The sequence below is a fragment of the Pristiophorus japonicus genome, chromosome 8, assembly GCF_044704955.1.
Source record: "Pristiophorus japonicus isolate sPriJap1 chromosome 8, sPriJap1.hap1, whole genome shotgun sequence".
Lineage (NCBI taxonomy): Eukaryota > Metazoa > Chordata > Chondrichthyes > Pristiophoridae > Pristiophorus > Pristiophorus japonicus.
Window position 1 is genome coordinate 150,527,735 of NC_091984.1, and position 13,539 is coordinate 150,541,273.

Genomic DNA, 13,539 nt, shown 5'->3' on the forward strand with positions numbered 1-13,539 from the left:
AAGTGTATGAATTGTATGAATTGTCTGAAGTGTCGGAAGTGTCGGAAGTGACGGAAGTGACGGAAGTGACTGAAGTGACTGAAGTGACGGAAGTGACGGAGGTGACGGAAGTGTCGGAAGTGTCGGAAGTGACTGAAGTGACTGAAGTGACTGAAGTGACGGAAGTGTCTGAAGTGACTGAAGTGTCGGAAGTGTCGGAAGTGACGGAAGTGATGGAAGTGTCTGAAGTTACTGAAGTGTATGAATTGTCTGAAGTGACGGAATTGTCGGAAGTAACGGAAGTGACTGAAGTGACTGAAGTGACGGAAGTGTCGGAAGTGTCGGAAGTGTCGGAAGTGTCGGAAGTGTCGGAAGTGTCGGAAGTGTCGGAAGTGACGGAAGTGACGGAAGTGACTGAAGGGACGGAAGTGAATGAAGTGACGGAAGTGACGGAAGTGACTGAAGTGTCTGAAGTGTCGGAAGTGACTAAATTGTCTGAAGTGACAGAAGTGTCGGAAGTAACGGAAGTGACTGAAGTGACGGATGTCTCGGAAGTGACGGAAGTGACTGAAGTGACTGAAGGGACGGAAGTGAAAGAAGTGACTGAAGTGTCAGAAGTGTCAGAAGTGTCTGAAGTGTCTGAAGTGTCGGAAGTGACGGAAGTGACGGAAGTGACTGAAGAGACTGAAGAGACTGAAGGGACGGAAGTGAATGAAGTGACGGAAGTGATTGAAGTGATTGAAGTGATTGAAGCGACTGAAGTGTCTGAAGTGTCTGAAGTGTCTGAAGTGTCGGAAGTGACGGAAGTGACGGAAGTGACGGAAGTGACGGAAGTGTCGGAAGTGTCGGAAGTGTCGGAAGTGTCGGAAGTGACGGAAGTGACGGAAGTGACAGAAGTGTCTGAAGTTACTGAAGTGTATGAATTGTCTGAAGTGACGGAATTGGCGGAAGTAACGGAAGTGACTGAAGTGACTGAAGTGACTGAAGTGTCTGAAGTTACTGAAGTGTATGAATTGTCTGAATTGTCTGAAGTGTCGGAATGACGGAAGTGACGGAAGTGACTGAAGTGTCGGAAGTGTCAGAAGTGTCGGAAGTGTCGGAAGTGACGGAAGTGACGGAAGTGACTGAAGTGACGGAAGTGACGGAAGTGTCTGAAGTGACGGAAGTGTCGGAAGTGACGGAAGTGACTGAAGTGACGGAAGTGACGGAAGTGACAGAAGTGACGGAAGTGTCGGAAGTGTCGGAAGTGTCGGAAGTGACTGAAGTGACTGAAGTGACGGAAGTGTCTGAAGTGACGGAAGTGATTGAAGTGACTGAAGTGTCTGAAGTGACGGAAGTGTCTGAAGTGGCGGAAGTGACGGAAGTGACGATAGTGTCTGAAGTGACGGAAGTGTCGGAAGTGTCGGAAGTGACTGAAGTGACGGAAGTGACGGAAGTGACTGAAGTGACTGAAGTGTCTGAACTGTCTGAAGTGACTGAAGTGTCTGAAGTGTCTGAAGTGTCTGAAGTGTCTGAAGTGACTGAAGTGACTGAAGTGTCTGAAGTGTCTGAAGTGTCTGAAGTGAGAAGTGACTGAAGTGTCTGAACTGTCTGAAGTGACTGAAGTGACTGAAGTGTCTGAAGTGACTGAAGTGATGGAAGTGCTGGAATTGATTGAAGTGACTGAAGTGACGGACGTGACGGACGTGTCTGAAGTGAGTGAAGTGTCGGAAGTGAGTGAAGTGTCGGAAGTGAGTGAAGTGTCTGAAGTGACTTAAGTGTCTGAAATGACGGAACTTACGGAAGTGACTGAACTGTCTGAAGTGTCGGAAGTGACAGAAGTGACAGAAGTGTCGGAAGTGACTGAAGTGTCTGAAGTGTCGGAACTTACGGAAGTGACGCAATTGTCTGAAGTGATTGAAGTGTCGGAACTTTCGGAAGTGACGGAAGTGACTGAAGTGACTGAATGGTCTGAAGTGTCTCAAGTACGGTACTTATGGATGTGACTGAAGTGTCGGAAGTGTCTGAAGTGTCGGAAGTGTCGGAAGTGACGGAAGTGACGGAAGTGACGGAAGTGTCTGAAGTGACTGAAGTGTCAGAAGTGTCGGAAGTGTCGGAAGTGATGGAAGTGACTGAAATGACTGAAGTGACGGAAGTGACGGAAGTGTCTGAAGTTACTGAAGTGTATGAATTGTATGAATTGTATGAATTGTCTGAAGTGTCGGAATGACGGAAGTGACGGAAGTGACTGAGAGGACTGAATTGTCTGAAGTGACGGAAGTGACGGAAGTGACGGAGGTGACTGAAGTGACGTAAGTGACGGAAGTGTCTGAAGTGACTGAAGTGACTGAAGTGTCGGAAGTTTCGGAAGTATCGGAAGTGACTGAAGTGTCTGAAGTTACTGAAGTGTATGAATTGTCTGAATTGTCTGAAGTGTCGGAATGACGGAAGTGACGGAAGTGACTGAAGTGACTGAAGTGACGGAAGTGAGTGAAGTGTCGGAAGTGTCGGAAGTGTCGGAAGTGACAGAAGTGACGGAAGTGACTGAAGTGACGGAAGTGACTGAAGTGTCTGAAGTGACTGAAGTGTCTGAATTGTCTGAAGTGTCGGAAGTGACGGAAGTGACGGAAGTGACGGAAGTGACTGAAGTGACTGAAGTGACGGAAGTGACGGAAGTGTCTGAAGTTACTGAAGTGTATGAATTGTCTGAAGTGTCGGAATGACGGAAGTGACGGAAGTGACTGAGAGGACTGAATTGTCTGAAGTGACGGAAGTGACGGAAGTGACGGAGGTGACTGAAGTGACGTAAGTGACGGAAGTGTCTGAAGTGACTGAAGTGACTGAAGTGTCGGAAGTTTCGGAAGTATCGGAAGTGACTGAAGTGTCTGAAGTTACTGAAGTGTATGAATTGTCTGAATTGTCTGAAGTGTCGGAATGACGGAAGTGACGGAAGTGACTGAAGTGACTGAAGTGACGGAAGTGACGGAGGTGACGGAAGTGTCGGAAGTGTCGGAAGTGTCGGAAGTGACTGAAGTGACTGAAGTGACGGAAGTGTCTGAAGTGTCGGAAGTGTCGGAAGTGTCGGAAGTGACGCAAGTGACACAAGTGTCTGAAGTGACTGAAGTGTCGGAAGTGACGGAAGTGACGGAAGTGTCTGAAGTTACTGAAGTGTATGAATTGTCTGAAGTGACGGAATTGTCGGAAGTAACGGAAGTGACTGAAGTGACTGAAGTGTCGGAAGTGTCGGAAGTGTCGGAAGTGATGGAAGTGACGGAAGTGTCTGAAGTGTCGGAAGTGTCGGAAGTGTCGGAAGTGACGCAAGTGACGCAAGTGTCTGAAGTGACTGAAGTGTCGGAAGTGACGGAAGTGACGGAAGTGTCTGAAGTGTCGGAAGTGTCGGAAGTGACTGAAGTGACTGAAGTGACGGAAGTGTCTGAAGTGTCGGAAGTGTCGGAAGTGTCGGAAGTGTCGGAAGTGACGCAAGTGACGCAAGTGTCTGAAGTGACGGAAGTGTCGGAAGTGACGGAAGTGTCTGAAGTTACTGAAGTGTATGAATTGTCTGAAGTGACGGAATTGTCGGAAGTAACGGAAGTGACTGAAGTGACTGAAGTGTCGGAAGTGTCGGAAGTGTCGGAAGTGATGGAAGTGACGGAAGTGTCTGAAGTGTCGGAAGTGTCGGAAGTGTCGGAAGTGACGCAAGTGACGCAAGTGTCTGAAGTGACTGAAGTGTCGGAAGTGACGGAAGTGACGGAAGTGTCTGAAGTTACTGAAGTGTATGAATTGTCTGAAGTGACGGAATTGTCGGAAGTAACGGAAGTGACTGAAGTGACTGAAGTGTCGGAAGTGTCGGAAGTGTCGGAAGTGATGGAAGTGACGGAAGTGTCTGAAGTGTCGGAAGTGTCGGAAGTGTCGGAAGTGACGCAAGTGACGCAAGTGACTGAAGTGACGGAAGTGTCTGAAGTGACTGAAGTGTCGGAAGTGTCGGAAGTGACGGAAGTGACGGAAGTGACGGAAGTGTCTGAAGTTACTGAAGTGTATGAATTGTCTGAAGTGACGGAATTGTCGGAAGTAACGGAAGTGACTGAAGTGACTGAAGTGACGGAAGTGTCGGAAGTGTCGGAAGTGATGGAAGTGACGGAAGTGACTGAAGGGACGGAAGTGAATGAAGTGACGGAAGTGACTGAAGTGACTGAAGTGACTGAAGTGTCTGAAGTTACTGAAGTGTATGAATTGTCTGAATTGTCTGAAGTGTCGGAATGACGGAAGTGACGGAAGTGACTGAAGTGACGGAAGTGACGGAAGTGTCTGAAGTGACGGAAGTGTCGGAAGTGACGGAAGTGACTGAAGTGACGGAAGTGACGGAAGTGACGGAAGTGACGGAAGTGTCGGAAGTGTCGGAAGTGTCGGAAGTGACTGAAGTGACGGAAGTGTCTGAAGTGACGGAAGTGATTGAAGTGACTGAAGTGTCTGAAGTGACGGAAGTGTCTGAAGTGGCGGAAGTGACGGAAGTGACGATAGTGTCTGAAGTGTCGGAAGTGTCGGAAGTGACTGAAGTGACGGAAGTGACGGAAGTGACTGAAGTGACTGAAGTGTCTGAACTGTCTGAAGTGACTGAAGTGTCTGAAGTGTCTGAAGTGTCTGAAGTGTCTGAAGTGACTGAAGTGACTGAAGTGTCTGAAGTGTCTGAAGTGTCTGAAGTGACTGAAGTGACTGAAGTGTCTGAAGTGTCTGAACTGTCTGAAGTGACTGAAGTGACTGAAGTGTCTGAAGTGACTGAAGTGATGGAAGTGCTGGAATTGATAGAAGTGACTGAAGTGACGGACGTGACGGACGTGTCTGAAGTGAGTGAAGTGTCGGAAGTGAGTGAAGTGTCGGAAGTGAGTGAAGTGTCTGAAGTGACTTAAGTGTCTGAAATGACGGAACTTACGGAAGTGACTGAACTGTCTGAAGTGTCGGAAGTGACAGAAGTGACAGAAGTGTCGGAAGTGACTGAAGTGTCTGAAGTGTCGGAACTTACGGAAGTGACGCAATTGTCTGAAGTGATTGAAGTGTCGGAACTTTCGGAAGTGACGGAAGTGACTGAAGTGACTGAATGGTCTGAAGTGTCTCAAGTGACGGTACTTATGGATGTGACTGAAGTGTCGGAAGTGTCGCAAGTGTCGGAAGTGTCTGAAGTGTCTGAAGTGTCGGAAGTGTCGGAAGTGTCGGAAGTGACGGAAGTGACGGAAGTGACGGAAGTGTCTGAAGTGACTGAAGTGTCAGAAGTGTCGGAAGTGTCGGAAGTGATGGAAGTGACTGAAGTGACGGAAGTGACGGAAGTGTCTGAAGTGACTGAAGTGTCAGAAGTGTCGGAATGACGGAAGTGACGGAAGTGACTGAGAGGACTGAATTATATGAAGTGACGGAAGTGACGGAAGTGACGGAGGTGACGGAGGTGACGTAAGTGACGGAAGTGTCTGAAGTGACTGAAGTGACTGAAGTGTCGGAAGTTTCGGAAGTATCGGAAGTGACTGAAGTGTCTGAAGTTACTGAAGTGTATGAATTGTCTGAATTGTCTGAAGTGTCGGAATGACGGAAGTGACGGAAGTGACTCAAGTGACTCAAGTGACGGAAGTGAGTGAAGTGTCGGAAGTGTCGGAAGTGTCGGAAGTGACGGAAGTGACGGAAGTGACTGAAGTGACGGAAGTGACGGAAGTGTCTGAAGTGACGGAAGTGTCGGAAGTGACGGAAGTGACGGACGTGACGGAAGTGACGGAAGTGTCTGAAGTTACTGAAGTGTATGAATTGTATGAATTGTATGAATTGTCTGAAGTGACGGAAGTGACTGAAGTGACGGAAGTGACGGAGGTGACGGAAGTGTCGGAAGTGTCGGAAGTGACTGAAGTGACGGAAGTGTCTGAAGTGTCGGAAGTGTCGGAAGTGTCGGAAGTGACTGAAGTGACTGAAGGGACGGAAGTGAAAGAAGTGACGGAAGTGACTGAAGTGTCTGAAGTGTCGGAAGTGACGGAAGTGACGGAAGTGACGGAAGTGACTGAAGAGACTGAAGAGACTGAAGGGACGGAAGTGAATGAAGTGATTGAAGTGATTGAAGTGACTGAAGTGATTGAAGTGTCTGAAGTGTCTGAAGTGTCTGAAGTGTCTGAAGTGACGGAAGTGACGGAAGTGACGGTAGTGACGGTAGTGTCTGAAGTGCCTGACGTGTCTGAAGTGTCTGAAGTGTCTGACGTGTCTGACGTGTCTGAAGTGTCTGAAGTGTCAGAAGTGACGGAAGTGTCTGAAGTGTCTGAAGTGTCTGAAGTGCCGGAAGTGCCGGAAGTGACGGAAGTGACGGAAGTGACGGAAGTGACGGAAGTGACGGAAGTGACGGAAGTGTCGGAAGTGTCGGAAGTGATGGAAGTGACTGAAGTGACTGAAGTGACGGAAGTGTCTGAAGTGACGGAAGTGATTGAAGTGATTGAAGTGATTGAAGTGACTGAAGTGTCTGAAGTGACGGAAGTGTCTGAAGTGGCGGAAGTGACGGAAGTGACGATAGTGTCTGAAGTGACGGAAGTGTCGGAAGTGTCGGAAGTGACTGAAGTGACTGAAGTGACGGAAGTGACTGAAGTGACTGAAGTGTCTGAACTGTCTGAAGTGACTGAAGTGTCTGAAGTGTCTGAAGTGACTGAAGTGACTGAAGTGTCTGAACTGTCTGAAGTGACTGAAGTGACTGAAGTGACTGAAGTGTCTGAAGTGACTGAAGTGATGGAAGTGCTGGAATTGATAGAAGTGACTGAAGTGACGGACGTGACGGACGTGTCTGAAGTGAGTGAAGTGTCGGAAGTGAGTGAAGTGTCGGAAGTGAGTGAAGTGTCTGAAGTGACTTAAGTGTCTGAAATGACGGAACTTACGGAAGTGACTGAACTGTCTGAAGTGTCGGAAGTGACAGAAGTGACAGAAGTGTCGGAAGTGACTGAAGTGTCTGAAGTGTCGGAACTTACGGAAGTGACGCAATTGTCTGAAGTGATTGAAGTGTCGGAACTTTCGGAAGTGACGGAAGTGACTGAAGTGACTGAATGGTCTGAAGTGTCTCAAGTGACGGTACTTATGGATGTGACTGAAGTGTCGGAAGTGTCGCAAGTGACGGAAGTGTCTGAAGTGTCGGAAGTGTCGGAAGTGTCGGAAGTGACGGAAGTGACGGAAGTGACGGAAGTGTCTGAAGTGACTGAAGTGTCAGAAGTGTCGGAAGTGTCGGAAGTGATGGAAGTGACTGAAGTGACGGAAGTGACTGAAGTGTCAGAAGTGTCGGAATGACGGAAGTGACGGAAGTGACTGAGAGGACTGAATTATCTGAAGTGACGGAAGTGACGGAAGTGACGGAGGTGACTGAAGTGACGTAAGTGACGGAAGTGTCTGAAGTGACTGAAGTGACTGAAGTGTCGGAAGTTTCGGAAGTATCGGAAGTGACTGAAGTGTCTGAAGTTACTGAAGTGTATGAATTGTCTGAATTGTCTGAAGTGTCGGAATGACGGAAGTGACGGAAGTGACTCAAGTGACTGAAGTGACGGAAGTGAGTGAAGTGTCGGAAGTGTCGGAAGTGTCGGAAGTGACTGAAGTGATGGAAGTGACTGAAGTGACGGAAGTGACGGAAGTGTCTGAAGTGACGGAAGTGTCGGAAGTGACGGAAGTGACGGAAGTGACGGAAGTGACGGAAGTGTCTGAAGTTACTGAAGTGTATGAATTGTATGAATTGTATGAATTGTCTGAAGTGACGGAAGTGACTGAAGTGACGGAAGTGACGGAGGTGACGGAAGTGTCGGAAGTGTCGGAAGTGACTGAAGTGACGGAAGTGTCTGAAGTGTCGGAAGTGTCGGAAGTGTCGGAAGTGTCGGAAGTGTCGGAAGTGTCGGAAGTGACGCAAGTGACGCAAGTGACGCAAGTGACTGAAGTGACGGATGTCTCGGAAGTGACGGAAGTGACTGAAGGGACGGAAGTGAAAGAAGTGACGGAAGTGACTGAAGTGTCTGAAGTGTCGCAAGTGACGGAAGTGAAGGAAGTGACTGAAGAGACTGAAGGGACGGAAGTGAATGAAGTGACGGAAGTGATTGAAGTGACTGAAGTGATTGAAGTGACTGAAGTGTCTGAAGTGTCTGAAGTGACGGAAGTGACGGAAGTGACGGTAGTGACGGTAGTGTCTGAAGTGCCTGACGTGTCTGAAGTGTCTGAAGTGCCTGACGTGTCTGAAGTGTCTGAAGTGTCAGAAGTGACGGAAGTGTCTGAAGTGTCTGAAGTGCCGGAAGTGCCGGAAGTGCCGGAAGTGCCGGAAGTGCCGGAAGTGCCGGAAGTGACGGAAGTGACGGAAGTGACTGAAGAGACTGAAGGGACGGAAGTGAATGAAGTGACGGAAGTGATTGAAGTGATTGAAGTGATTGAAGTGACTGAAGTGTCTGAAGTGACGGAAGTGTCTGAAGTGACGATAGTGTCTGAAGTGACGGAAGTGTCGGAAGTGTCGGAAGTGATGGAAGTGACTGAAGTGACTGAAGTGACGGAAGTGTCTGAAGTGACGGAAGTGATTGAAGTGATTGAAGTGATTGAAGTGACTGAAGTGTCTGAAGTGACGGAAGTGTCTGAAGTGGCGGAAGTGACGGAAGTGACGATAGTGTCTGAAGTGACGGAAGTGTCGGAAGTGTCGGAAGTGATGGAATTGACTGAAGTGACTGAAGTGACGGAAGTGTTTGAAGTGTCTGAACTGTCTGAAGTGACTGAAGTGACTGAAGTGACTGAAGTGTCTGAACTGTCTGAAGTGACTGAAGTGACTGAAGTGACTGAAGTGACTGAAGTGTCTGAAGTGACTGAAGTGACTGAAGTGACTGAAGTGTCTGAAGTGACTGAAGTGATGGAAGTGCTGGAATTGATAGAAGTGACTGAAGTGACGGACGTGACGGATGTGTCTGAAGTGAGTGAAGTGTCGGAAGTGAGTGAAGTGTCGGAAGTGAGTGAAGTGTCTGAAGTGACTTAAGTGTCTGAAATGACGGAACTTACGGAAGTGACTGAACTGTCTGAAGTGTCGGAAGTGACAGAAGTGACAGAAGTGTCGGAAGTGACTGAAGTGTCTGAAGTGTCGGAACTTACGGAAGTGACGCAATTGTCTGAAGTGATTGAAGTGTCGGAACTTTCGGAAGTGACGGAAGTGACTGAAGTGACTGAATGGTCTGAAGTGTCTCAAGTGACGGTACTTATGGATGTGACTGAAGTGTCGGAAGTGTCGGAAGTGTCGGAAGTGTCGGAAGTGTCGGAAGTGACGGAAGTGACGGAAGTGACGGAGGTGTCTGAAGTGACTGAAGTGACTGAAGTGTCAGAAGTGTCAGAAGTGTCGGAAGTGTCGGAAGTGTCGGAAGTGACTGAAGTGACTGAAGTGACGGAAGTGACGGAAGTGTCTGAAGTTACTGAAGTGTATGAATTGTATGAATTGTCTGAAGTGTCGGAATGACGGAAGTGACGGAAGTGACTGAGAGGACTGAATTGTCTGAAGTGACGGAAGTGACGGAAGTGACTGAAGTGACGTAAGTGACGGAAGTGTCTGAAGTGACTGAAGTGTCGGAAGTTTCGGAAGTATCGGAAGTGACTGAAGTGTCTGAAGTTACTGAAGTGTATGAATTGTCTGAATTGTCTGAAGTGTCGGAATGACGGAAGTGACGGAAGTGACTGAAGTGACTGAAGTGACGGAAGTGACTGAAGTGTCAGAAGTGTCAGAAGTGACTGAAGTGACGGAAGTATCGGAAGTGACTGAAGTGTCTGAAGTTACTGAAGTGTATGAATTGTCTGAATTGTCTGAAGTGTCGGAATGACGGAAGTGACGGAAGTGACTGAAGTGACTGAAGTGACGGAAGTGACTGAAGTGACGGAAGTGTCGGAAGTGACTGAAGTGACGGAAGTGTCTGAAGTGTCTGAAGTGTCGGAAGTGTCGGAAGTGACTGAAGTGACGGAAGTATCGGAAGTGACTGAAGTGTCTGAAGTTACTGAAGTGTATGAATTGTCTGAATTGTCTGAAGTGTCGGAATGACGGAAGTGACGGAAGTGACTGAAGTGACTGAAGTGTCGGAAGTGTCGGAAGTGTCGGAAGTGTCGGAAGTGTCGGAAGTGACGGAAGTGACGGAAGTGACTGAAGTGTCTGAAGTGACGGAAGTGACGGAAGTGACGGAAGTGACGGAAGTATCGGAAGTGACTGAAGTGTCTGAAGTTACTGAAGTGTATGAATTGTCTGAATTGTCTGAAGTGTCGGAATGACGGAAGTGACGGAAGTGACTGAAGTGACTGAAGTGACGGAAGTGACTGAAGTGACGGAAGTGTCGGAAGTGACTGAAGTGACGGAAGTGTCTGAAGTGTCTGAAGTGTCTGAAGTGTCTGAAGTGTCGGAAGTGTCGGAAGTGTCGGAAGTGTCGGAAGTGTCGGAAGTGTCGGAAGTGACGCAAGTGACGCAAGTGACTGAAGTGACGGAAGTGTCTGAAGTGACGGAAGTGATTGAAGTGATTGAAGTGATTGAAGTGACTGAAGTGTCTGAAGTGACTGAAGTGTCTGAAGTGGCGGAAGTGACGATAGTGTCTGAAGTGACGGAAGTGTCGGAAGTGTCGGAAGTGATGGAAGTGACTGAAGTGACTGAAGCGTCTGAAGTGTCGGAATGACGGAAGTGGCGGAAGTGACTGAAGTGACGGAAGTGACTGAAGTGTCGGAAGTGTCGGAAGTGTCGGAAGTGACAGAAGTGACTGAAGTGACGGAAGTGACGGAAGTGTCTGAAGTGACTGAAGTGTCTGAAGTGACTGAAGTGATGGAAGTGCTGGAATTGATAGAAGTGACTGACGTGACGGACGTGACGGACGTGTCTGAAGTGAGTGAAGTGTCGGAAGTGAGTGAAGTGTCGGAAGTGAGTGAAGTGTCTGAAGTGACTTAAGTGTCTGAAATGACGGAACTTACGGAAGTGACTGAACTGTCTGAAGTGTCGGAAGTGACAGAAGTGTCGGAAGTGACTGAAGTGTCTGAAGTGTCGGAACTTACGGAAGTGACGCAATTGTCTGAAGTGATTGAAGTGTCGGAACTTTCGGAAGTGACGGAAGTGACTGAAGTGACTGAATGGTCTGAAGTGTCTCAAGTGACGGTACTTATGGATGTGACTGAAGTGTCGGAAGTGTCGGAAGTGTCGGAAGTGTCGGAAGTGACGGAAGTGTCTGAAGTGACTGAAGTGTCAGAAGTGTCGGAAGTGTCGGAAGTGATGGAAGTGACTGAAGTGACTGAAGTGACGGAAGTGACGGAAGTGTCTGAAGTTACTGAAGTGTATGAATTGTATGAATTGTCTGAAGTGTCGGAATGACGGAAGTGACGGAAGTGACTGAGAGGACTGAATTGTCTGAAGTGACGGAAGTGACGGAAGTGACGGAAGTGACTGAAGTGACGTAAGTGACGGAAGTGTCTGAAGTGACTGAAGTGACTGAAGTGTCGGAAGTTTCGGAAGTATCGGAAGTGACTGAAGTGTCTGAAGTGTATGAATTGTCTGAATTGTCTGAAGTGTCGGAATGACGGAAGTGACGGAAGTGACTGAAGTGACTGAAGTGACGGAAGTGACTGAAGTGTCGGAAGTGTCGGAAGTGACAGAAGTGACGGAAGTGACGGAAGTGACTGAAGTGACGGAAGTGACGGAAGTGTCTGAAGTGACGGAAGTGACTGAAGTGACGGAAGTGACGGAAGTGACGGAAGTGTCTGAAGTTACTGAAGTGTATGAATTGTATGAATTGTATGAATTGTCTGAAGTGTCGGAAGTGTCGGAAGTGACGGAAGTGACGGAAGTGACGGAAGTGACTGAAGTGACTGAAGTGACGGAAGTGACGGAGGTGACGGAAGTGTCGGAAGTGTCGGAAGTGTCGGAAGTGACTGAAGTGACTGAAGTGACTGAAGTGACGGAAGTGTCTGAAGTGTCGGAAGTGTCGGAAGTGACGCAAGTGACGCAAGTGACGCAAGTGACGCAAGTGACTGAAGTGTCGGAAGTGACGGAAGCGACGGAAGTGACGGAAGTGTCTGAAGTTACTGAAGTGTATGAATTGTCTGAAGTGACGGAATTGTCGGAAGTAACGGAAGTGACTGAAGTGACTGAAGTGACGGAAGTGTCGGAACTGTCGGAAGTGATGGAAGTGACGGAAGTGACGGAAGTGTCTGAAGTGTCGGAAGTGTCGGAAGTGTCGGAAGTGACGCAAGTGACGCAAGTGACGCAAGTGACGCAAGTGACTGAAGTGTCGGAAGTGACGGAAGCGACGGAAGTGACGGAAGTGTCTGAAGTTACTGAAGTGTATGAATTGTCTGAAGTGACGGAATTGTCGGAAGTAACGGAAGTGACTGAAGTGACTGAAGTGACGGAAGTGTCGGAACTGTCGGAAGTGATGGAAGTGACGGAAGTGACTGAAGGGACGGAAGTGAATGAAGTGACGGAAGTGACTGAAGTGATTGAAGTGATTGAAGTGACTGAAGTGTATGAATTGTCTGAATTGTCTGAAGTGTCGGAATGACGGAAGTGACGGAAGTGACTGAAGTGACTGAAGTGACGGAAGTGACGGAAGTGACTGAAGTGTCGGAAGTGTCGGAAGTGTCGGAAGTGACAGAAGTTACGGAAGTGACTGAAGTGACGGAAGTGACGGAAGTGTCTGAAGTGACGGAAGTGTCGGAAGTGACGGAAGTGACTGAAGTGACGGAAGTGACTGAAGTGACTGAAGTGTCTGAAGTTACTGAAGTGTATGAATTGTATGAATTGTCTGAAGTGTCGGAAGTGTCGGAAGTGTCGGAAGTGTCGGAAGTGACGGAAGTGACTGAAGTGACGGAAGTGACGGAGGTGTCGGAAGTGTCGGAAGTGTCGGAAGTGTCGGAAGTGACTGAAGTGACTGAAGTGACTGAAGTGACGGAAGTGTCTGAAGTGACTGAAGTGTCGGAAGTGTCGGAAGTGACGGAAGTGATGGAAGTGTCTGAAGTTACTGAAGTGTATGAATTGTCTGAAGTGACGGAATTGTCGGAAGTAACGGAAGTGACTGAAGTGACTAAATTGTCTGAAGTGACAGAAGTGTCGGAAGTAACGGAAGTGACTGAAGTGACGGATGTCTCGGAAGTGACGGAAGTGACTGAAGTGACTGAAGGGACGGAAGTGAAAGAAGTGACGGAAGTGACTGAAGTGTCGGAAGTGTCGGAAGTGTCGGAAGTGTCGGAAGTGTCGGAAGTGTCGGAAGTGACGGAAGTGTCGGAAGTGACGGAAGTGTCTGAAGTGACGGAAGTGTCTGAAGTGACCGAAGTTTCTGAATTGCCGGAAGTGACGGAAGTGTCGGAAGTGTCGGAAGTGTCGGAAGTGTCGGAAGTGTCGGAAGTGTCGGAAGTGACGGAAGTGACGGAAGTGACGGAAGTGACAGAAGTGTCTGAAGTTACTGAAGTGTATGAATTGTCTGAAGTGACGGAATTGGCGGAAGTAACGGAAGTGTCGGAAGTGTCGGAAGTGACGGAAGTGTCGGAAGTGTCGGAAGCGTCGGAAGTGACGGAAGTGTCGGAAGTGTCGGAAGTGTCGGAAGTGTCGGAAGTGTC

At 48.3% G+C, this 13,539-nt stretch overlaps 1 protein-coding gene across 1 annotated transcript in view; it reads left to right on the top strand.

Annotated features, from left to right (window-relative positions):
- Positions 1–13,539, top strand: part of LOC139269185 (Golgi-associated RAB2 interactor protein 2-like) — a 65,359-nt gene that overhangs the window by 8,058 nt on the left and 43,762 nt on the right. Inside the window, exon 3 of the mRNA XM_070888277.1 lies at positions 5,520–5,571. Coding sequence (XP_070744378.1) covers positions 5,520–5,571 — 52 coding nt within the window. The remainder of the gene's footprint in view (positions 1–5,519; positions 5,572–13,539) is intronic.